Here is a 26,201-nt window from a genome sequence, read left to right on the forward strand (position 1 = left end):
AGAGGTGACAATGGACAACCTTGTCTTGTACCTTTTTGAATGTTTACATCTGTTAGTTCGCCGTTCACTGTCACCCTTGCATTTTGTGAAGAATATATTGCTTCTACTGCTCTCAAGAAGTTTTCACCATTCCATGCCTTTCAGTTGCTGAAGCATAAAGTTCTAACAAACATTATCGAAGGCCTTCTCAGCATCTAAACAAATTAAAGCCAATTGTTTCTCTGGATGAATTTCATAACATTCCAAGATATTACAAACTCTTGTGACATCATCTTTCAAATATCTTCTAGCGAGATTTATTGTTTACTGCTGAGACTCAAGCACCCTCACTCCTAGAAGGGCCAGAATCCTTTCAAAACTCAGGGCTCAGGGAGCGTCTTGCTCGTGAGCGTGCCGCCCTCCTCCGATCCCTGAGGTCCTGACGAAGGCGGTCATGCACACGAGCCACCCGAGAGGGCGAGGCAGGGGGGCTTGGATCTTCTCCAGCAGGAGGCAGGGGCACTGGTGCAGGTGGCAGGGGCACAGTTTCTTCTGCAGGCTCGGCTTCTTCTGCAGGGCCCCCAGCACCCATGACACAATGCCCTTATTATAAAGTAGTTTTAAAAAGAAAACAACCTTCTAGCTTCTATCAACAATTTGTGGTAGTCAAAATGATGATAAGAATAATAATAAGCAAAACTTTTTAGCCAACCACACTAAATAGTCAATAGGCAAAACAATTCAGTTCACTGCAGCAACAACAACAATTCACTATTACAAGTCCTCTAGGAATGCTGATTCAGTTAAAATCCAAATCAGCACAACGTCTTTCAAATAACTTCAAATTTCAGAAACTTCAAGGTGTAAATTTGTAATCCAGGGCTGAATGCCCTATTTGTAATCCAAGAGTGAGATCCAGAATTAAAAATTAAGCCAATAATCCAAACAAAAGGAAAGGAAATCAGGCACTCCCAAAAGGAAAGGCAAAAAATACTAGAAAATAGGAAAAAGTTCCCCTATTTGGTGATGCAAAAAGAAATAAAGAATGAAGGGTGCATAAAAAAGGAATCCCAAGCTAAAAAATATTTAAACCATGCCAAAAAATAATCCAGCCACAAAAGGCAAAGAAAAAATAAAAACAAGTTTAAAAGGTTATATCCATATCATCCAACAAGAATAGATAAAAATCAACTTTGGAAATTTGTAGAAATATTCTTCTTACAGCCAGAAATCCTACTATGTCTTATGTCAATATCAAATACCCACCAATCTTTAAAAGTTAGTTAGAACTCTTATAAATTCATTCAGAGCACTTCAATTTAAGCTTCAGAGTATTTTTACGCCAGCTGTCTTTCACATCCATGTACACTTGTAAGAAAGCATCTTTCCCAAAATCTAAAACATTTTTCTCCCCCAAAGGGGGTTTAAAGAAGATCAGTTAAGTTCAGTCATCAAATCTCTTATATAACTAAAGGTTGGTGTGGTCTCCTCATGCAGGTATTTTCAATATTACCAGGTTAGGCAGAAACTTTTGCCAGCCTTGAAAAAGAATGAAGGAGAGTCCCCCCCCCGCTCAGTCTTTTGCCCCACTTGAAATCTGCTTCAGTCCTGGTTCTCCTTTTTCGTGTTTATCAAAGATATTGTCATTCAGAAGATAGTATAGGAAAAACACTTACAATAGTAGGAGGATTGATGTCACTTATCTTGAAATTGGAAGATTTAAACGTCCAAAATGTAGAGTGCAGAAGAAAAGAGAAAGAAGCTGGTGGCTGACCCTCTTGCCATTTAAAAATGGCGATCGGAGCAATGAGGCTAGGAGCAAGCAGGATCGGGGAGCAGCCGCCTCCGCTGACACCTCCATTCTACTGCTCAAGCCCCCTGCCTTCTGGGACCCTTCCCCCAGAGTAGAGTCATCCTTCAGGGGCGACTCCTCCATAAACTGATTTAGAAGCAGCTCTGGACGCGTCGGTTCGAGCTGCTTCTAGCTGCGCGTCACCGAAACCAGAAGTCCTGACAGATGTGGCTTTCATCTGGCAATCCCACTTCCACCGTGAGTTAGTGGCTCCACCAGAGTTTGACACCATCTTGTTTTTAGGGAACTGCAATTGTTTTTACTGTTCATAATTTGGTTTTATCTTGTTTAGAATTACAACTGTTGTGAACCACCCTTTGCCCAGCTATTGAGAAGCATGGTAAAAAAATTCAATAAAATAAATTAAGGCACACTTTACTATTTGGTCTACTATTTACTATTTGATCTTTGTTAGACTGTAAAAACAATAAAAATGGCAACAACATATATTGATTTTTTTAAATTTATTTATTTATTTAATTCGATTTATATCCCGCCCTACCCCACCGAGGCGGGCTCAGGGCGGCTTACAACATAAAACCAGCAAAATCAATTTAAATATATTAAAAATACATTAGTAATTATAATTATACAATAAAATACTTAAAATACATATAAAATACATAAAACACATAAAGCTCGTAGAGCTCACATCAATATATATACTATGCTGCCATTCTTCAAATCAGTTCTTCAGTGTTCCAATATTAGATAGTCTGATGTTCGAGATTAGATGTTCAGGCATTCCGATAGCAATTTACTTGTATGCCAACCGGAAGAGGACTGTTTTGCAGGCCCTGCGGAACTGTTCAAGGCTCCGCAGGGCCCTCACCTCCTCCGGGAGCTGATTCCACCAACAAGGAGCTACCACCGAGAAGGCCCTGTCTCTAGTCACTTTCAGACGGGCCTCCTTTGGCCCAGGGATTGTAAGAAGGTTTTGGGACCCCGATCTCAGCACTCACTGGGGAACATGTGGGGAGAGACGGTCCCTAAGGTAGGCAGGCCCCAGGCCATAAAGGGCTTTAAAGGTCATAACCAGCACCTTGTACCGAACGCGGTATGTTATCGGCAGCCAGTGCAGTCCCCGAAGCCCCGGCTGAATGTGCTCCCATCTAGGGAGCCCTAACAACAGCCGGGCAGCGGCATTCTGCACTAGCTGCAACTTCCGGGTTCGGCACAGGGGCAGCCCCATGTAGAGGGCATTGCAGTAATCCAGCCTCGAGGTGACCGTTGCATGGATCACTGTTGCCAGGTCGTCGTCCTCCAGGAAAGGGGCCAACTGCCTTGCCCGCCTAAGATGAAAAAATGCGGACTTGGCAGTGGCCGCTATCTGGTCCACCATAATTAAAGTAGGCTCCAATAGCACCCCCAGGCTCCTAACCCTGTGCGCCGCTGACAGGGGCACACCATCGAGGGCCGGTAAGGGAATCTCCCTCCCCGGACCACGGCGACCAAGGCAAAGGACCTCTGTCTTCGACGGATTTAGTTTCAGCCCGCTCAGCCTAAGCCATCTAGATACGGCCTGCAATGCCAGGTCCAGGTTTTCAGGGACACAGGCAGGCCGGCCGTCCATAAGTAGATAGAGCTGGGTGTCATCAGCATACTGGTGACAGCCCAGCCCATATCTCCGGGCAATCTGGGCAAGAGGGCGCATGTAGATGTTAAACAACATCGGGGAGAGAACTGCCCCCTGAGGGACCCCGCAATCCAGCGGGTACCTCTGGGACAGCTCACCCCCAATCGCCACTCTTTGTCCCCGACCCTTGAGGAAAGAGGTAAGCCATTGTAGAGCCAACCCCTGAATCCCCACGTCGGCGAGACGGCAAGTCAGCACCCGATGGTCGACCATATCGAACGCTGCCAATAGGTCTAACAACATCAGTACCGCCGTGCCGCCTCGGTCCAGATGCCGTTGGAGATCATCCACTAGGGCAACCAGCACTGTCTCCGTCCCATGACCCAGGCGAAAGCCCGACTGATGGGTAATAAAAATGTATTAAATAGGGTGCCTGGACATTATTTGAAAGAATGGCAAAAACAATTGAACAATTTTATTTGGGAAGGGAAGAAACCAAAGGTTAGAGTATATTCAATGCATCATTTCAATGAAAAATAAGGTTTTGGGTTATCATATATACTGCTTTAGTATACATCAGCAATATTACTATGAATTTCAGAATGGGGAAGACAACAAGATGATGTTGTCAAAAAAAATGGTTCCCTAAAAACTTTGGTCGTTTTAAAATCTTTGGTTCAGGCCTCAGATGTGGCCTAAAGAGTTCCCAGAGATAGAAGAGACATAGCTAGCAAAGCAATCTGATCTTGCTATGTTTAGTTAATACCCAGCTGTGTAGGGGCGTGTCCTGTACCAACTTCCAATTAATACATTCCAAGCAATTGAGGTCCACGGGTTTCAACTGTAAGAAAGAGGCTGAGGGAAATCAGAAATAAGGTGTAACGTACTCAATCGGGAGACGCGAGTAGGGCAACATTCTTTATTAGGAGCACGTTGCAAGAGAGAGAACACGCGGGCCGGGTCCCGCTTATGTAGGCGCCTGGGACCGCCTGGGAGGCGCCTGGGACCGCCCAGTCGCCTCTGCGTGTGGACGCGTATGGCTGCCGATACACTACATAAGGTTTGCTTCCTTTCATCCTGGCCAAGTTGCACCATAGGACATATGCCCAGCAAACGGGTTACAACACCTTTAAGCATTTTCATTGGTTCTCCAGGCCTGGAACCCTTTTAGACCCTAAGCTGTAACGACAGTTAGGCTTTCAGTTCAGTGTGATTGCTTGTGCTTGATGATGATTATGTACTACACACTATGCAGTTGCTTTGGGCAGCAATTTTGATGGCTTGCTCAGGAGGGCTAAACAGCTTGCTGGCCCTGGCTAACTCTGGAGAGAGAGCTGCTGGATGATAAGAACCTTCAGCCTAAAATGGAGTAACATCTGGTAACTTAGAATCATTGCGTCACTGTATTCACTAGTTTTTTAATTCTTAGATTTCTTGTTTTCCCTCACAGTCTTGTTTCTTTTAAAATATTACTTGCACCTTAATATAATAATTAAATTTTACTTCTTGTTTACATAATTCCAGAGTTTTGACCAAGTGACTACCGACCAGATAATTGTTTTGTGTTTTGGGAAACTTGTTCTGCAGGCCCACTGCAGAGTTGACTTTTGTGTTAATTTCCCTGAAAGGCTATCAGACTTGCCATTCTGGGATAGACTTAAATAGTTGGTAGCCTACCTGACTAGTGTGAGGGCAGCCTCACACTGAGGTTTTGTAATTTTGTCATGCTGCAGCCCTTCCAACCAAAAGTCCTTAGCCCCAAGTTGGTTAGGGACTTTTGACAGATGTATCTTATTGCAATAGAACAGGATTATATAAAGTGCCATTCTATGCCTTTTACAGTTTGATAAAATGCTCAGCAAATGATGCAAGCTTCCAACACGTGTTGTGAGTGCTGCAAATCACAAATTTATTAGAAAATAGTTTGAGGAGTAATATGTGATATTGGAGGATATTGAGTTTCCACTGAATCCAGGGTTTTTTTCTTTTAAAATAATCTGTTTTAAATTAATGCACATTTCCATTTGACCTTCATATGCCCTCAAGATGGGGAAGGGGAATGGAATTATCTCAGAATTACAACTAGTCTCCAGACAACAGAGATCAGTTTTCCTGGAGGAAATGGCCCTTTTAGTGGCTGAATTCTATCACTCCTGCTGTCCTCCCTCCCTTACCAAACTCTATCCTCCCCAAACACTGCTCCCCCAGATCCCCAGATGGGGATTTCACAAGCAAGAATGCCAACCCCAATTTGACTCAACAAAATGAGATAAATAATTTTTAAAAATTAATTTAAAAATTAAAATCATTTTTTAAAAATAAAATTCAATTTTAAACCACGGTAACTTCCAAAGAGGCTTGTTCTTGTCTTCTCTTTATTCCCCTGGTACTGACCTGTTACTCCTCGTGATAAACTGCAAGTGGTCGTCCACCTCTTCACAGAATCAATGTTTCAGGAAAAAGCAGGTTGACACTAACTGAGTGTCAAACCTAGAAGAAAAATAAAATTGAGTCCTCTTATGGAAACATCACATGAGCCCCTTATACGTGGAGTAAGATGGGGAAGGTAGCCTAGGAATCGTGTTCATCCTTAATTTTTATACATAGCATTGCCAACCACCAGATGGAACCTGATGTTCTCCCAGAATTACAAATAATCTCCAGGCTACAAAGATCAGTCCCCCTAAAGGAAATGGCAACTTCAGAGAGCGGACTCTCTGGCATTACATTCTTGTGGAGCTCCCTCCCTTTTCCAGAGTCCATCTCCCAAAAATTTCCCAAGTCAGAGTAGGCAACCTACCTGAGTGATCAGTTCCCTTGCAAAACCAACACATGTTTGTATTCCCCGAAACTAATCAACTCTTGAAACCTAAGCAACATCTTGAAGAGAAAAAAAATGAAACTTAGCCATAATCTAGAGAGCAATGTGTGGGACAGGACCAGCATGGGATTTAGTAATAATAGTTCTGCATTACCTGAAGGACTCTCTGAAGATAACAGCCCTGTAGAACCTCTCTGTTCCCATTGTGTCATCACTGTTGACAAAACCATGACAACCAAACTAGTTTCAGCAAGCTGCATGCCTCCATGGTGGGAATGAAGGTAGGGAGAATTTTTAAGGAAGGAAGGAAGATTGGAGGGGGTGGGGGTTACACTTACTGCACTTAACCATTTATAGGCAGCTGACAAAGTAGAAATGTTTCTCATTAGAAGGACTGTTTTTAAGATAGTTGTCAGCATTTTTCATGAAATAAATGTGCAATTAAGTTTTGTTCATCAGTGAATACTCTTACATCTACATGACTTCAGGTTCCTTATACCACATTTTGTGTCTTGGTAGGAAAATAAATAGACATACAAAGCTTTCTTTGGTGGTAAAGTATCTTTTTACTAGTGTGCTTGGAAGGTATTCCATAAGACAGCTTCCGGAAATACAATTGCGGCCCCTCAGTATAGTTCACAGTTGGCCATTACCAGTGCCTAACTGCCCTTGCAGCTCTCTACTCTTTAATGTAACTCCAAAATAATATGTGCAGGGCACTGCCTGGCCTAAGATGAAACAAAATGGATGCCAGTCAGAAACAAGCCTGGGCAAATATTTTGGAAGTGAGTCAAAGCATGTGGGTGACTACTGTTTCCCTTCCACACCCTGAGATGTATAATTTGGAACAATGGGTTGGAAAACTGGGCTAAATCAAACAAAATTTCCCAGTGTTTTCTTTTTTTAAAGTTCTACTTTAACGCAGATAGTTCCTCTTTTTTTTCTCCCATGCTTGCCCCAGGGAACATTTTGCCCTATATCTGGAGTCAAAAGCTTTCCAATATCCACCCTGCCTTTCTTCTTAGTTAGCTCTTGTATGTGTCTTTACTGCATATGTATATATGTGTGTGCATGTACATGTACATGTGAGTATTTCTGTCCATTTCTATTTTTAAAAATTAAAAACCTTTCTGGTAGAACTTCTGCCTGGTTTATTTGAGAGTTCTCTTAAAGGAGGAAATCTGGTACACAATGGTGGAGATCCCAGTTACCCTTGCTCTGTCTCCTTAAGATAATTCCCCAATTAAATAGATGATTGCTTCTTTGGGTGATGTGCTGGCTGCTACAATTCTCTGAGTTTCTCTAGGGAACAGGGGGAGATGTCCTCATAGTAATTGTGTAAGAAAGAGGAAGTGCTAGTCCAAAGGGCTCACCAGGACTTGTCTAAACTGAAGCTAGCTAATAAGGAACAGATGTCTATTCCTCCTTAGATAACTCCTGAAATTCCTTTTTTTTGAAATGTTTTTAAAGCACAGATGTTTTCTCCTTTAAAATGTTCCCTTTTTTGCCATCAAGTCACAGCTAACTTAAGATGACCGCATACCATTCAAGGCAAGAAATGTTCATAGATGGTTTGCCATTGCCCACCTCTGTGTCACAACCCTGGTATTACTTGGTGATCCAACCCTGCTTAGCTTCCAAGATCTGACAAGATCAGGCTATCCTGGGGTTATCTTGGTCAGCAATAAAAATACCAATACCAGAGCAAAATTGAGCAGAAGTTAAGGAATTAAACTCCCTCTCCCTCCCCTGCATGGTTCCAACTGAGGCTGCCTGATCCTACAGTTAATTTGCATGTAATGGACAAGACATGTGATTTTATCTGTTTGAGATTATGTTTATTTCCTTAAAAGCTTCAGCAAAGGAAATTATGCTTTACCTATGAAACATCTTCTTATCCAAGAATTCTATTGATTCAGCAGTTTATGGCTTGCTGTTCACCCCAAACTCAGTGGGAAATTACTTTTATTTGTTTGATAAGATCAGTTCTGGCTTTATGAACTGAAATCAATATTTTCACTGTTTAAAAGCTTTATTCACTAACATTAGCAAATTATAGCATTGATTATTCATGAACAGCTGACAACTTAAGAAGCTGCATATATGACCACTAAATGGGCAATAGTTGATTATTAGACTTGTACCTGAAATTACCATCTTGTCGTAATCCCCATGGAGCATGGGGGTAACAACAACTGGTTTTTGAGAACTCTGAACCTGTTTGACTGGAACTTAAGTCTCTTCTTATTTAGCTACAGTATATGTTCCCCAGATGCATGGCTGCCAGTGCAACTGAATATTTTAGAAATCTGTACCCTGATTTTCATCTTGGAACCATGGCTTATGGATAATAATTAAAACATTACAGACGAAAACAAAATAAAATTAACCCCTAAACACCCTCCCCCTCAAGATGCTTACTGTTCACACCCCATCAAAAGCCCTGGCAAACAGGCAAGCCTTGCAGCATCTCCTAAAGATTTCCAACAAAGGCCTTCCCCTCATTTCTTCCGAATGCCCACTCCATAATGTAGGGGCTATGATGGACAGGCCCAGGCTTTGGCCAATACCAAGTGGGCCACCCCAAATGGGAGACCAGTCAGCAAGTGGCTCATGGGAACATATGGGAAAAGACAGGCCTTCAGATGTATGGGCCTCAAACTGTGAAGGGCTTTAAAATTTCATCTAACACTTTCAATTGAACTTGGAAACAAACTGGCAGTCAATGTAGCTGCTTCAAAATGGATGACATATGTTCCATTGGTTAGCCACTGACAGTAATTGGGCTGCCACATTCTGGACTAGCTGCAGTTTTTGAGTTTTCTTCAAAGGCAGTCCAACATAGAACATGTTACAGTAACATAATGGTTCAGTGTGGCCAGATCAGCTAAATCTAAGAAAGGACAAAGCTGGTGAACCAGAAGCAGCTGTGTCATGATCCTAGGCCTAGTGAGGCCTATAAGCTCCAGGGAAGCCAGTATTGGAGTAGTAACCATACCTACATTTTCCAGGATCCCTTCTGTCCCTCTGATTGGGTGGGCAGCGGTTTAGTAGAATCATAGAGTTGGAAGGTACCTCTAGGGTCATCTAGTCCAACCCCCTGCACAATGCAGGGAACTCACAAATACCTCCCCCTAAATTCACAGGATCTTCATTGTTGTCAGATGGCCATCTAGCCTCTGTTTAAAAACCTCCAAGGGAGAGCCCACCACCTCCCGAGGAAGCCTGTTCCACTGAGGAATTGCTCCAACGGTCAGGAAGTTCTTCCTAATGTTGAGCCGGAACTCTATTGATTTAATTTCAACCCATTGGTTCTGGTTCTACCTTCCGGGGCCACAGAAAACAATTCCACACCATCCTCTATATGACAGCCCTTCATGTACTTGAAGATGATGATCATATCACCTCTCAGCCACCTCCTCTCCAGGCTAAACATCCTCAGCTCCTTCAACCTTTCTTCATAGGACTTGGTCTCGAGACCCCTCACCATCTTCATCACCTTCCTCTGGACCCATTCCAGCTTGTCTATATCCTTCTTAAAATGTGGTGCCCAAAACTGAACACAATACTCCAGGTGAGGTCTTACCAGAGCAGAGTAAAGCGATACCTTCACTTCATGTGATCTGAGCACTATACTTCTGTTGATACAGCCCAAAATCGCAATTGCCTTTTTAGCTACTGTATTACACTGCTGACTCATGTTCAGTTTATGATCCACTAAGATCCCTAGATCCTTTTCACACATACTACTGCTTAGACAAGTCTCCCCCATCCTATAACCATGCATTGGATTTTTCCTACCTAAATGCAGAACTTTACATTTATCCCTGTTAAAATTCATTTTATTGATTTTATACCATTTTCCAGCCTGGTCATCCTGTATCCTGTTTCTGTCTTCTTCTGTGTTTGCAACCCCTCCCAATTTAGTATCATCTGCATATTTAATAAGCATTCCCTCTATTCCGCCATCCAAATCATTTAGAAAGATGTTGAACAAAACAGGTCCCAGGACAGATCCTTGAGGCACTCTAGGTAAGAAGGTGGAAAACCAGTCCAAGTGAGATTAGTAAAAGGGAACACAGGCAGTGGCAAATCAAATGCAAGACTGTGATCAGGCAGGCAAAAAGGGACTATGAGGAGCATATTGCAAAAAACATAAAGACCAACAATAAAAATTTCTTCAAATATATTAGAAGTAGGAAACCAGCCAGGGAAGCAGTGGGGCCCTTGGATGACCATGGAGTAAAAGGATTACTGAAGGAGGATGGGGAAATGGCTGAGAAGCTGAATGCATTTTTTGCCTCTGTCTTCACCGTGGAAGATGAGAAGTGTTTGCCCGCCCCAGAACCACTAATATTGGAAGGGGTGTTGAAAGACCTGAGTCAGATTGAGGTGACAAAAGAGGAGGTCCTACAACTAATAGACAAATTAAAAACTAATAAGTCACCGGGTCCGGATGGCATACATCCGAGAGTTCTGAAAGAACTCAAAGTTGAACTTGTGGATCTTCTAACAAAAATCTGTAATCTTTCATTGAAATCTGCCTCTGTTCCTGAGGACTGGAAAATAGCAAATGTCACCCCCATCTCACCCCCAATGTTCCAGAGGAGATCCGGGAAATTACAGGCCAGTCAGTCTGACTTCAATACCGGGAAAGTTGGTAGAAACCATTATCAAGGACATAATGAGTAGGCACATTGATGAACACGGGTTATTGAGGAAGACTCAGCATGGGTTCTGTAGGGGAAGATCTTGCCTCACTAACCTGTTACATTTCTTTGAGGGGGTGAACAAACATGTGGACAAAGGAGACCCGATAGATGTTGTTTACCTTGACTTCCAGAAAGCATTTGATAAAGTTCCTCATCAAAGGCTCCTTAGAAAGCTTGAGAGTCATGGAGTAAAAGGACAGGTCCTCTTGTGGATCAAAAACTGGCTGAGTAATAGGAAGCAGAGGGTGAGTATAAATGGGCAGTCTTCGCAGTGGAGGACAGTAAGCAGTGGGGTGCCGCAGGGCTCGGTACTGGCTCCCATGCTCTTTAACTTCATAAATGATTTAGAGTTGGGAGTGAGCAGTGAAGTGGCCAAATTTGCGGATGACACTAAATTGTTCAGGGTGGTGAAAACCAGAGAGGATTGTGAGGTACTCCAAAGGGATCTGTTGAGGCTGGTTGAGTGGGCGTCAACGTGGCAGATGCGGTTCAATGTGGTCAGATGCAAAGTAATGCACATTGGGGCCAAGAATCCCAGCTACAAATACAAGTTGATGGGGTGTGAACTGGCAGAGACTGACCATGAGAGAGATCTTGGGGTCGTGGTAGATAACTCACTGAAAATGTCAAGACAGTGTGCGTTTGCAATAAAAAAGGCCAACGCCATGCTGGGAATTATTAGGAAGGGAATTGAAAACAAATCAGCCAGTATCATAATGCCCCTGTATAAATCGATGGTGCGGTCTCATTTGGAGTACTGTGTGCAGTTCTGGTCGCCGCACCTCAAAAAGGATATTATAGCATTGGAGAAAGTTCAGAAAAGGGCAACTAGAATGATTAAAGGGCTAGAACACCTTCCCTATGAAGAAAGGTTGAAACGCTTAGGGCTCTTTAGCTTGGAGAAACATCGATTGAGGGGTGACATGATAGAGGTTTACAAGATAATGCATGGGATGGAGAAAGTAGAGAAAGAAGTACTTTTCTCCCTTTCTCACAATACAAGAACTCGTGGGCATTCGATGAAATTGCTGAGCAGACAGGTTAAAACGGATAAAAGGAAGTACTTCTTCACCCAAAGGGTGATTAACATGTGGCATTCATTGCCACAGGAGGTGGTGGTGGCCACAAGCATGGCCACCTTCAAGAGGGGGTTAGATAAAAATATGGAGCAGAGGTCCATCAGTGGCTATTAGCCACAGTGTGTGTGTGTGTGTGTGTGTATATTTGGCCGCTGTGTGATACAGAATGTTGGACTGGGTGGGCCATTGGCCTGATCTAACATGGCTTCTCTTATGTCACTCCTCTATAAGAGGATGAAGAATCATTCACAAGCACTCTTTGGATGCGATCTGTCAACCAGTTACAGATCCACCTAACGGTAACAGGATCCAAACCACATTTTATCAACTTGTCAAAAAGGATAGTATGTGGAACCTTATCAAAAGCCTTACTGAAATCAAGATAAACAATGTCTACAGCATTCTCTTGATCCAGCAAGGTAGTCACTTTCTCAAAAGAAGAGATCAGGTTAGTGTGGCATGACTTGTTCTTGAGAAACCCATGCTGGCTCTTAGTAAACATTGGGAAATTTGCTCAGTGAAGAACAGAGGGGTGAGACCTGGGAGGAAACAATAAAAGGACTGGTTAGAGAGGAAGTGTTGTTGTCTCTGGAAAAGCTGGGGTGGACAGAAGGCTGCAGCTAGGAGGGTTCCCTCATCCAAAAAGTGGTGATTCAGCTGCAATTAGAGGAAGGGAACATATAATTAATTGCGTCAGGGCTTTTATTTTGCTTTGTGCCACCTTTACCATTTCCATGTTCACTATTGCACTAAAAGTTATAACTCACTTGTTTTGAGCACTTACAATAAAGATATTATTATTATACTGCCTGTGTACTCATGTCTCTTCAGTCACAGATAAAAGGTGCTTGCTGAAAAGGAAGACAGGGGTCGGGTGGGTGCCAGGGATCACAGCTTGCAATGCCAGTGGATTCTACCATGCTTTCTGTACACTCAAAATGTTTCTCCATATTATAAATTCATGTGACTCCCTTTTTTTCACAGCGGTCAATAACCCTACTGCTTGGCTATATGGAAAATGGAGCTTTGTGGCTGATTCTCAATTTCAGAAAAAGTCTGTTCAGTTTCAACAGTGGGTTTCCCCCTTTGCCTGCTGTTCCTTTCTGTTCCCTTTCATTCAGTGAACTAATGCTAAAATGCATTTGTGAAACCTGAACCACAAGGATTTAAATTGAAAGAGCTTGTTGGACACTACAATGAACATATGAAGCTGCCATATCCTGAATCAGACCCTTGGTCCATCAAAGTCAGTATTGTCTACTCAGACTGGCAGCGGCTCTCCAGGATCTCAAGCTAATGTTTTTCACACCTATTTGCCTGGACCATTTTAGTTGGAGATGCTGGGGATTGAACCTGGGACCTTCTGCTAACCAAGCAGATGCTCTACCACTGAGCCACCGTCCCTCCCCCCACCGTCCCTATGCAGCTGTGATAGGGCAACTGAGTAAATTTTAAAAAGTTTTGATCACCACCCCACACATATCACAAGTGACATTCCACCCCAATTTATAAAAATGCATTTTAAAAATTGTCGCTGGAGAATAAATTCACCAGAAGAAAAAGAATGGTGCATAAGGTGGACATAGAATCCAAAGCCAAGCTTAAAGGTTTTCCTTGGAAAATCTGCAGTAAGCCTGTGTGTGCATAATAAACCATGGAATGCCACAGAGTAGGAATTAGTGCTGCAGTACCAAAACTATGACTAATGCTGATGTGAATTATACCACAAATCCATTCTGGGATAATTAACTAGAATCAGGCAATATTGTTCTAAGCAGATAAATTAACTTTAAACTTACGGTTTTCAAACTCTTTAAGACTAGTTTTTTAGACAACTACAGATATGCTGGCCATGTACAGGTGCTTAAGTGCAAGACTGTGTCTTTTAGATAGACCTGATGCTGAGAAGGAGATGGGAGGGGACTGGAGAAAGGGGGCACATTTTTTAGAGCTGTGGGTTTTCCCACAGGCTGACTCAGAGAGTAAATGTTACATATTAAACTAAAAACAATACGGTGTTCTTAAATCAATGGTAATGTAGGTCATGACTCATGAACTGCATATGAGTTGCTTTTTCTATTGGTTCATCTGGCAGTGGATTCTGAATCACACATTTTAAGGGGAAGGGAAGTATATTCTGCAGCAATAAAAAGTGAACTCATTCAGCACAGAAGTGGGACACATTGCCCAATGGACAGTAAGGTAAAAATCTATTCATATCTTCAAACAATTGGTAAGCTTAAACTATTCTTTTTTTCTGAATCTTTTTAAAAGGGATAAAGCCTATCAGTATTCTTGACTATATTGTAAATGTGTTTGTTTATTCAGCAGTAAATATCTTAAGTATCAGATTACAAAGCAAGATACTAAGGGGGTTTCATGTATTTAATGATATATGATAAAAATAGCCTTGGCCTTCTGGAGGAAAATCATAGCTGAACTATGAGAATGTTTAAATACCCAAACTAAATAGTATGAAGTTTACAAGAGGTCATCATTTTGAAAGATTACTATATCACATATTGTCCCATGGATATGTCCAAAGCAAAAGGTACCCTATATGGGTATTATTTATATAGATGCATGGACTGGATTAGAAGGAGGGGTGATATTAGACTTATTTAAGGCATTTAACCCACCTTTCTCCTAAAGAGGTTCAAAGTGGGTCAAGATTTACTGTTTGCTAGCTAGTTCTAACATTACATATTTGTACTCATGGCTTAATGGTAATTCAAATGTCACTCTGGCATTCAAATCACTATACCATGTCACATATTGGAATCATCACTCATTGATCTTGTCCCCTAATAGTAGCCATTTGACCAGGCATGTAATAGCTTGTTCCAACATTCCTGTTATTTTCACAACTCAGGTAACTTGTAAAAGTTAATTGATGGACCGTGGGACACTATCACATCCCTAAAGTGTAGCAAAAAAAATATTTCAATATGCAATGGCAAAGAACTGCACATGGAGAAATACTTGTTGGTCATTCAATACTGCAGTTCAGAAAAGCCTTGCAATTGGGAACAGTATCATGCCCTGTATTAAGACTTAGCATGGTACTCTAAGCAGAGTTCCACTCTTCTAAGTCCATCAAAGTCAATGAGCATAAAAAGGTGGAACTCTGCTTAGGATTGCACCTTCAGTGTATGAAAATGTCTCTAATTGCTTTAGAGAGTAGCTGTGCTGGTCTGTAGGACAGCTAGAATTGAGTCCAGCAGCACCTTAGAGACCAACATTATTCTCAGGGCAGAAGCTTTTGAGGGTAACCCTATTTGTCTGCTTTGCGGTTAGCCTTTTGGACTTTGTTCATTCTGTTGGCAAGTTGCATAAAACTATAGATTAGTGCAATAATTTTGCCACATTAAAATTGTTAGCTTCTCACCTGATGACTAAATGAATAGCAATGATGGATAATTCTGGGTTGGCTCCACCAGTCTCCCAGGCTGTACAATTGCAAGGCAAACAGTGATGAGGTATCACAAGAGAGCACACTGATTTTCAGCAAATGCCTTGTGATTGTCGTTGCAAGTTGTACACCCAGGTTGTGTTGCTATATGACCAATAGATGAGCAGATTTTTTTCAGCCTCCATGCCAAATAGTAAGGTATATAATTTAGAACACTCCGTTAGAGCTTTAACTAATACATATATTGAGAACAAAATTTTAAACCACAGTATTTTTCACATATTAATTTGGAATTATTTTACAGTCCATTTTACAATATTCAACGTTTTTCTTCATTTGTAGGATTTTCTGAAGTCCAATGCAGGTGTGATTGCAGTTCCCAAACTGGTGTGGCTGCAGTTTAAAAAAATCTGCTTATCTATCTGCTTAGAACACTCTGCTTACAGAGTGTTCTAAGTTATATACCTTACTCATACCTGTGAGCTCTCTGGTTTCACATCCATGCCAAATAATGGCAGACAGTTTAACCAGCTCTTTTATCCACTTCTCAGACTGTAATTAAGCACTCTGCAAAGACTAAAACAGCCTGGGGTTCCTGCTAGAATGACAACATTTTAAAAAGTCCCATGGGGGAGGAAAGAGGGAAACGAGATAAACAGCCAAAGTTCAAGCACACTGTTAAGAATACAATAAAGATAGTAATCGTGTTTCCAGGTACCAGCTTTCATTGATGATGAACCTGGGGGAGTTGGAGAAAGGAAGCAGAAAACAAAGGAAAAGGAAAGGTCCCCTGTGCAAGCACCAGTCATTTTCGCCTCTGGGGTGATGTTGTTTTCACAACGTTTTCACAGCAGACTTTTTATGGGGTGGTTTGCCATTGCCTTCCCTAGTCATCTACACTTTCCCCCCAGCTGGGTACTCATTTTACCGGCCTCGGAAGGATGGAAGGCTGAATCAACCTAGAGCAGGCTACCTGAAAACCCAGCTTCCACCAGGGATCGAACTCAGGTCGTGAGCAGAGCTTAGGACTGCAGTACTGCAGCTTTAACACTCTGCACCACGGGGCTCTTCTCAACAGCCTGGTTCCTGCCAGAATGACAACATTTTAAAAAGTCCCATGGGGGAGGAAAGAGGGAAATGAGATAAACGGCCAAAGTTCAAGCACACTGTTAAGAATACAATAAAGATAGTAATCGTGTTTCCAGGTACCAACTGTCATTGATGATGAACCTGGGGGAGTTGGAGAAAGGAAGCAGAAAACCAAGAGAAACAGTTATTTTGATGGTGGCATAATTGCTCAGAGGAGCCCCTGGGGGGCTCTAAATTTGAGCAAGGAAACCAAATCTACACTAAAGTAGCCAACTGACCTGGAGAAGAATATCCTTTAAAGGGCTGTTATGTAGCAGCTGATATTATTTATCTCTATATCATAAAAATCTTCAGCTGCCTGTTTCTACCCATGAAGCCTCTACTAAAGGAACAGGACTTTTTTTTTCTTAAGGCCAGCTGGCAACTCCAGTCCAATAGGAAGTTAGAATTCAGGGAAACCTTGTGCAGTAATAGCAAAAAAATGTGGTCCGGAAAAATGGTTATGTAGTTTGAGTAGAATAGAATACATACTAGAGTTTTAATTCAGTCTAGGAGAAAGTTGTGCTTCACGGGCAGAAATCCTTCAGCCTATAGAAATAGTGCACTGGAACTTGTTTCCAAATGCCCTACACATGTGTAGCCCTAGACATAGGGTTCCCAACTTCCAGGTTGTGACTGGATATCACCTGGCATTAAAACTGATATAGAGAACTAGAGAAAATGGCCACTTTGGAAGGTGGACTGGATGGCATTGTACCTAATTGAAGTCCCTCCCCTTCCTAAACTGCACCCTCCTCAGCCTCCATCCCCAAAATCTCAAGATCAGGGGTCCTCAACCCCCAGTTCGTGGAACAGTACCAATCCATGGCCTGTTAAAAAAACGGGCCATGAGTTGTATAATTATTTCATTATATATTACAATGTAGTAATAATAATAAGACGACATTGGATTTATATCCTGCCCTCCTCTCCAAATCTCAGAGCGGCTCACAATCTTTTATCTTCCTCCCCCACAACAGACACCCTGTGAGGTGAGTGGAGCTGAGAGAGCTCTCCCGAGAATCTGCCCTTTCAATGACAACTCTTGGGATAGCTATGGCTGACCCAAGGCCATTCCAGCAGGTGCAAGTGGAGGAGTGGAAAATCAAACCCGGTTCCCCCATATGAGTCTGCACACTTAACCACTTACACCAAAGGGAGAGCACAAGCCTTGTTTGCTGGGGTTTCAGCTTTTTGGAATTCATCCCATAAGGCCTTCTTCCTTTACTGGTTTCTCATGCTCATGTTACCCAGATCAAAGGTTTGCTCAATTTGTTAATTTTACCATTCTGTCATTGGATCTTAAATTTATACCATTTTGCATTCTAAACCACAGCCTACCAGCTATATGTAGCTCTGCTCACTGTACCTGATTCCTTGTCTGATGAAGAACACAAAAAGCACACAAAGGCTTACATTCTGAATAAAACTTTGTTGGTCTTAAAGGTGGTACTTGTTTCCTGCTTTGTTCTACTGCTTCAGACCAACACAACTACCCATCTAGATCTACTTAAGCAATATAACAGTCACAAAAGGGAATAAAAGGGGTAAATGAAAACATAACAGCCTTTCCAAAAGAAAGTGAAAGTCCTGGCAGGATGGAGGAGGACACTGCACTGTGTGTTGGGTGATATATTGGTCAATTTGGATTTTACTACTAGATGAGAAAATTAAGCATAGTAGAGTGACACATGTAAAAAGAGCAAATGACTGGAATGATCTAATCACCTGATTGTCCTGAGAGTGGACAATGTCTCTGCTGAGATGGGATTCAATTGAGACTAGGAACTTTAAATCTTCTTTGAAAGTATGAACTTTAAGAGAGTGGTAGGTTGAAAGAACTCCAAATATGAATGCAATTTAAACATTTGGAAAAGGTCTTAGAAAAATCAACCTGGAGTGATTAGGATTACCTACCTAGAATACCAGCTTGGGCTGGTTTAACAAAGGACTGGGCCAGGTGTGGGGAACATCCATCCCAAGGGCTGTTTACTGTCCTCGAGACCTCTTGGTCTGGCCCTTGGGGATTGCTGGGCTGAGCCAAGCCACATGGCGGCCTCTCTGGGGCCCGGCTGGCCAGTGAAGATCATGAGGTGCAGCCACACTGTGACCCCTCCCTGGGGGTCAACTGGCTGGCAGGGATCATGGGCCCAGCCACGCAGTGGCCTCCCTGGGGCCTGGCTGGCCAGCCAGGTTCGCTGTGGGGCCTGAAAAAGTCATCATCACAGTTCAGTTAAGTTTCTCCCTTGTTTCTTTATTCCGCTTTCTATTTCTTCTCTCCATTTCTTTGTTTCCCTTAATTCCCCTTTCTTTATTCCACTTTCTTCCCCTTCTTTATTTTCTTTTATTACCCTTCCTCCCCCCCGTTTCTTTATTTCCATTTCTTCCCATTTGTTTATTTCCTTTTATTCCCCCTTCTTCCCTCCATTTCTTTATTTCCCTTTATTATCCAGCTACTATCCGTTCAATTTGCACTTGATTATCCGATATGGTGCTAATGAGTGTGTGACCTAATATGTTAATATTAGGGGATGTGGTCTAATATGCTAATGAGTTCCTGCTGGGCTTTTTTCTACCAAAAAACCCCCTGGACTTAGGCATTTGCCTAGGGTGGTGGGTCGTGGGTGTGTGACAAATTAGGCTCTCCCCACATGACTTCAAACAGAAAAACAATGATTTGCATTAATTTTGCCAGTCTGAATAGTTTCTCCCTCAATGGAGCACTGTTTTTTAAACTGATAATTTTGTATGGCCCATGAATGATGTTATAAATATTCAAATGGTCCTTGGCAGAAAAAAGTTTCCCCACCCCTGAACTGGGCAAAGGCTTGATGTTTTTCCTGGGCTCTTGATTAAATTAGCTGAGTGGCAAACCTGATCAACGAAGACTAGGCAATGGCTGACCTCACTTGTGATTAGGTTTCCAGAGAACTCTGCTTTGTAAGGTATATTACTGGATGTGGCTTGTCTGTTTGTGGCTGTAGTCTCTGAATTTAAGTATCACAGATGGGACCACATTGAGAATTAGATATATTAATTTTGAAACAATTCTATTATTAGTTATCTTAAGCATGTGGGCCATAATTTTTTAATTTTTTTTTTTAAAATCATTTAGGTAAATACTTCTGGATGCACTAATCATATTTGTTACCTGATATTATTCTGCTAATTTTATTACTGACACAAAAGATTTTTTAAAAACATTGTTTATCTCAAAACAGAGATTGGAACATTGAAGTTTAGTTTTTAGGCTGGGATATATGGCCTTGGAGCAGTCACATTCCAGACTGCTTTGGAAAGTCTAAGTTCTGAAGGTCTTTTGAAGTGCAGAATTAGAAGGTTAGAGTCTAAGAAATGCAAGGAAAACTGTTTCAAAAGGGTTTTATTTTTTTCCGCAAGGCCTTGGATTTGTTCTGCTGTGATTCTCCAGTGTGACATTAGTCCTGTTGAGCTTGCAGCACAACAGTGACATTGGGTTCTGCTGGACATTTGTTCCTTGGGCTTGCAAAATATATTCCCTAGTTTGACATACTTCTGTTGGGCTTGAACGGCCCAGTGACCCTCAGTTCTTCTGGGCTTTTGAATGTTCAGAAAATTATAAAACACACTTAGACTGCAAATTATTCACTATATTCATTTTGAAAGTTATAAGAATACTTATACAAATACAAATAAATAAATTCCACAGAATCCAAATGTGTTGTTGGTATCATAAATCAATTGCAGCTTCAAAACCCTTCTATTCATTTCTCAAAGCACTGGTGTTCTGCCTAGCGCCTGCATTCTGTTTTTGTATAGGAAGTGCTGGGAGCTGCAAACACAACTGGGAATGAGTGGAATGGTGAATGTCAGTATGTTTGTACTTTATAGACAGCTCCCCCCAAAAGTGAAACTGATGTGTAGGAGATCTGATAGACAGCGTAAATAAGATAAATAAAATAAATAAATTGAGCTGAAGATGGGGAAAACAGATAAAAGGTTGGTTGGTGAGTGGGAAAGAAAGAAGGAAGAAAAGGGATTATGGGAACTGTCAAGAGGAAATGAAGAGGACATATTGTGGGGACGTGGACAAATCCCTGCAAATCTTTGAGGGTTCTTTACTTGTACGACACTAAAATATATCAATACAACAACAGATTACAGCAGCCACAACTGCTCCAAATTGGCAGTCAGTAGTACCACATTTCTCTCAAAGCTTACGAAAATAGCATAGTTTTACATGCAATTCAATAACAGTTAAGAAAGAAGGACTTATGAGCTGAATTCCAAAAAGCTGAAACCCCAGCAAACAAGACTTGTGCTCTCCCTTTGGTGTAAGTGGTTAAGTGCATGGATTCTTATCTGGGAGAAACGGGTTTGATTCCCCACTCCTCCACTTGCAGTTGCTGGAATGGCCTTGGGTCAACCATAGAATCACAAAGTTGGAAGGGACCTCTAGGGTCATCTAGTCCAACCCCCTGCACAATGCAGGAAACTCACAAACACTTGTCACTCCTCTCCAAGAGAATGAGGAACCATTCACAAGCACTCTATGGGTGCGATCTGTCAACCAGTTACAGATCCACCTAACGGTAACAGAATCCAAATCACATTTTACCAACTTGTCAACAAGGATAGTGTGTGGAACCTTATCAAAAGCCTTACTGAAATCAAGATAAACAATGTGTACAGCATTCCCCTGATCCAGCAAGGTAGTCACTTTCTCAAAAAAAAAAGAGATCAGGTTAATCTGACATGACTTGTTCTTGAGAAAATCATGCTGGCTCTTAGTAATAACATCCATTCTTTCTAAATGTTCCAGGACCGACTGTTTGATGATTTGTTCTAAAACTTTTCCAGGTATAGACATCAAACTGACGAGTCGGTAGTTACCCGGATCATCTTTTATCCCCTTCTTGAAGATCGGGACAACATTCACCCGCCTCCAATCTTCCGGCATCTCTCCTGTTCTCCAAGAATTCTCAAAAATAATAGCCAGAGGCTCAGAAATTACATCCACAAGCTCTTTTAGAACCCTTGGATGCAATTCATCTGGCCCTGAGGACTTTGTTTCATTTAAAGAAACTAGATGTTTATGTACTACCCCATGCTGATCCTAGGTTGGAACTTCATGCCCTCCTTATATGTTCTGTTTTTGCCATGTTGAGCACTGTTTCCCTCAGAACTGAGCAGGAAAAGTAGGAATTGAGCAGTTCTGCCCTCTTTTCATTACCTGTTACAATTTCACTTTCTTGCCCTCGCAATGGGCCTACCATGTCCTTGCTCTTTTTCTTACTCTGAACATAAGAAAAGAACCCTTTTTTTGTTGTTTTTAGCATCTTTGGCCAGCCTAAGCTCATACTGAGCTTTAGCTTTCCTAACTTTTTCTCTACAAGCACTGGTGATTTGTTTATATTCATCCTTGGTTATAAGGCTCTCCTTCCAATTCCTAAAGGAGTCTTTTTTTATTTCTCAAGTCTTTAGAGAGCTGTTTATGGAGCCACTTCGGCTTCTTTAGGCTTTTTCCATTTTTCTTCTCATAGGAATCGTCTGTGATTACGCTTTCAGTATTTCGCTTTTAAGAAACTCCCACTCCTCCTGAACCCCTTCCTCCTAAGACTCACTGACCATGGGATTTTACCCAGCATAGTTCTAAGTTTATCAAAGTTTGCCTTTCTGAAGTCCAACCTGTAAGTGTGACTACGTATAGCTTTTCCCTTCCCTAAGACTGTAAATTCCAAAATCACATGGTCACTACTGCCCAGAGCACCCACTATTTCCACTTCTTCAATCAATTCTTCCTTGTTGGTGAGAATCAAATCCAAGATAGCAGATCCCCTTGTTTCCATCTTCACTTTCTGGAAAAGGAAGTTGTCAGCAAGACAAGTCAGGAATCTATCTGACTTTTCATTTTTAGCAGAGTTGGATTTCCAACAGATGTCCGGGTAATTGAAATCTCCCATGATCACTGTATCCCTTCTCTTGGAGAAGTCTGCTGTAGAGGTATCTCATCCAAGTCCTCTGCCTGACTTGGTGGTTTATAGCAGACCCCCACAATAACATCACTGTTATTTCTTACTCCTTTTATTTCTACCCAGAGACTCTCAACTGAGCTTCCATGCTCAGATTCACATATTTCCTCACAAGTATATACCTCCTTCACATATACTTGTCAGACACTGGAAAGCTTTACTGTTATGATATGATGCTTCACTACTATGATGTGATGCTGTGTTCAAACTGCTGTGAGCTGCTTGACCTAACCGACTCCATTTTCTAACATTTGTTACTAACCCCAAATAGAAACCTTGCATATCAAAGCTATTACTAACCCTGCTGCGAGTTCCTGTCCTTGGTACTAACAAATGCAACAATCCTTTGAAGATAAAATGCCTCAGGGGCAGCTAGAAGCTGCTCCTGTGAGAAAGGGAACCACAGCGAGATAAGAAGGACCTAACTTGTGAAATGTATCACCATACTGTGGGAATGTAGTCTTGTTTAAAAAAGCCTTTGATGTACTCCTAGTTAAAATGTCTATGCTCCAAAGGGAGGGCATCAGTTCCAATGTATCCATGCTCAGAACCTTTGGATTGTCAAAATAAAGCCTTAACATTGTAACCAATGGAAGTCTGCTTACTTTGAAGTTCCATCGTCTGACAATACTGCTACACCTCCGCCCTTTCTCATTTGCCTGTCCCTTTTAAATAAATTGTACCCCTGAATCCTAATATTCCAGTTGTGAGTGTCATCCCACCAAGTTTCAGTAAGGCCTATTATGTCACAGTCTCCTTCCTTTATTAGGACTTCCAGTTCCTCCTGTTTGTTTCCCATACTTTGTGCATTAGTGTAGAGACATTGGAATCCACGTATTATGCATTCCAAGGGTTTAGTTCCCGTACAAGCCTGCAAGTTAACATTACCTAGCATATGCACCACTCTTTGCAAATCTTTAATATTCTTATCCCTAGTTTCCGGCATCATATGAGGCTTTGAATTATTGTCTTGCTCCCCTATACAATTTAGTTTAAAGCCCTCCTTATTAGGTTAGCAAGGCTGTTACCAAACACCCTTTTCCCTACCGCCATAAAGTGCAAACCATCTTCCGATAGACCACCATCTCGAAAGCATAAGCCATGGTCCAGAAATCCGAATCTTTCCTGACGACACCATCGATGTAGCCAGTCGTTTATTTGAAGTATTCTTCTTTCTCGTCTTAAGCCACGGCCTTCAACAGGAAGCACTGACAAGAATACAACCTGTGCACCCAGCTCCTTCACCTTCTGACCCAGAGCCACATAGTTTTTTCTAATACGTTCAGGGCTATGACGGGCAGTATTGTTTGTTCCCATGTGGATCAGCACGAAAGGATAGTAATACGTGGGCTTGATAAGTCTTCCAATCCTTTCTGTCACATGCTGGATGCGTGCACCCGGCAGACAGCAGACCTCTCGGGATGACAAGTCCGGTTGGCACAATTTGGGCTCCACCCCTCTGAGCCAGGAGTCTCCAATCACCACCACCTTCCTCTTCCTATATTGGGGAGCAGAAGCTCCAGGCTTCTTATCTACAGGATCCTGAGAAACTTTCTTCAAGCTTCATGCGGCTGGGGAAGTAGCCCTTGTTCCAATGGCTCAGAATCAGTTACTGTGGGGAGATCCTGGAACCTATTGCTGAGCAGCAGGGGCTCAGAACATTTCCTGATTTTCTTTCTCCTTTGGGTTTCATTTTTCCAGGCACCTTCTTCCTGTGTTGGGCCCTCTTCTAATTGCTGAGATACCGTTTCCTCTCTCTCCTCTTGTCCTTTCAAGAGCACCTCATATGTTTTGTCAAGAAAATCCTCATCTTCCTTTATACACTGCAGTGTGGACAATTGTGCCTCCAGACCCTGTATCTTTTCCTCCAGCAGGGCCACTAACTTACACTTGCTGCAAGTGTAATTCATGCTACTCTCATGAGTTGTCCTTAAAAGGGCAGCTGCTGCAAGAGCTCTCTTAGTCCCACCTACCTCACAGGGTGTCTTTTGTGCATGGGGAGGGGAGGTAAAGGGAGGTAAAGGTGACCACTCTGAGACGCTGAGATTTGGAGTATAGGGCGTGATATAAATCCAATATCATCACCACCACAATCATCATCTTCTTCTAAAAGTAATGTCTTTTTAAGGACCTAATTGGGGTGGAAAGGTAAGATTAAAATGTTTAAAATAAAGTTTAAAGTGGATAAAGAAATTAATTTCTAAAACCAATTTCACTCCTCCCTATTGTTTAGGTCAGTGCTCAATATTTTTCCACTGGGATCCCATAACTTCATTTTTCTTCACTGTTTAAAAGCACTAATATTGTTTTCTTTGTTTTTAGGCAATGCCTTTTTACTGACATCCACCACTACTTGAATGATGGTTACAGCTAAAGTTTTAATGGTGTTGAGTATATTTTTCTACAAGCTTGGCCAAGTCCTTCTTTCTGATCGATGTTCATCGGCAGCTAAAGAGCTAGTTAAGTATTATCTTCTGTTAAAGGGTTGGAAACATAAAAAATACTGTTTCGGACTTTAACAGTTCATTATGATTATAGCAGACAAATAATACAGAAATAATTTTTAAAATAAAGACAGTATCATCTGTTTAATTTATATAATCAAGACTTTTTTGTAGAAAAAGCTCAACAGGAACTCATTTGCGCCTCATTGGCTACACCTCCGGTGCCAAACCAGCCGGAACTGCGTTCCTGCTTAAAAAAAAGTCCTGTATACAATCTACTACATTCCCAGAAAAATATAAAGATCACCAGGATTTAAGTAAGAGTCAAGCTTTTGTGCATACTTACTTGAGAGGATACAGCATTGAACTCAATGGAGTAACTTCAAGGAAACAAGCATGGGGTTGGGCTTCACAACAATACAGCAGACAGATCCACTCATAGATTAATGTACACAGATATTATTCTGAGTGAAGGAGGATCAAGTGAAGCCAATAGAATACTTCATTGCAAGAATAGGGAAGAAATGTTAGATCACAGTATTTTTTTTTTAAAAAAATTGAGAAATATGCTTGGAAGTAGATGGATGTCTCCATTGGGCAAGGCTAGCTCCAGGTTCCAGAGGCCCTGGCTAAGATTCAGCCCCATAGCTGAGTCGCAGGCAGAGGGGGCCATAGGGAGGCTGTAGGAGGAGGGGGGTATGGGGGTGAGAGCAAGAAGCTGGAAGGGAGCCACCCCTCTCCCTTCCCCCTCCAGTGTGATTTAAATTGCATGTAACCTTCGAATTCCCCTTCTATCTTTCCTGGAGCTCAGCCTGCAGTGATCAATTTCCAGTTCAAAAGTTCAAAAGAAGTCTGATTTGTATCTCTGTGCTCCCTCCTCATTTCTCTGCTTTCCTATGCCGTTCCCCAACCAAGAGCAGCAGGGAATGCATGTGGCTTGTACATGCTGACTGGGGGAGACATGTCCTAGCTGCCCTCCTCCCTCTCCCCCAAAAAGGACTCTAGTTGCCCTTGCAGCCTGTGCAGTCTAGGAATCTCTCCTCCCACCTACCCAAGAACTCTTCATGGCCAGACTAATGGCTGCTGGGAGCAGAAGGTGGGGCTGGCTGCCCACCTACCCACCCAACTCTGCTCAGAGAGCTTCAGGGGAGATCTTTCCATTGCATCTGACTGCTTCATGTGCTGAG

General features: G+C 42.1%; 2 protein-coding genes across 2 annotated transcripts in view; one reads left to right on the forward strand and one right to left on the reverse strand.

Annotated features, from left to right (window-relative positions):
• The window catches only part of C2H1orf141 (chromosome 2 C1orf141 homolog), a 73,831-nt gene extending 57,894 nt beyond the window's left edge, over positions 1 to 15,937 (reverse strand). The window contains exons 1-2 of the mRNA XM_060231979.1: positions 15,908 to 15,937; positions 5,802 to 5,897 (exon numbers count right to left, since the gene is read on the reverse strand). The gene's annotated coding sequence lies outside the window, so the exon portion shown is untranslated. The remainder of the gene's footprint in view (positions 1 to 5,801; positions 5,898 to 15,907) is intronic.
• Positions 15,938 to 16,057: 120 nt separating this feature from the next.
• IL23R (interleukin 23 receptor) overlaps positions 16,058 to 26,201 on the forward strand; it is a 42,526-nt gene continuing 32,382 nt past the window's right edge. The window contains exon 1 of the mRNA XM_060233022.1: positions 16,058 to 16,145. Coding sequence (XP_060089005.1) covers positions 16,058 to 16,145 — 88 coding nt within the window. The remainder of the gene's footprint in view (positions 16,146 to 26,201) is intronic.

This window comes from Heteronotia binoei, chromosome 2 (assembly GCF_032191835.1).
Source record: "Heteronotia binoei isolate CCM8104 ecotype False Entrance Well chromosome 2, APGP_CSIRO_Hbin_v1, whole genome shotgun sequence".
NCBI classification, from domain to species: domain Eukaryota; kingdom Metazoa; phylum Chordata; class Lepidosauria; order Squamata; family Gekkonidae; genus Heteronotia; species Heteronotia binoei.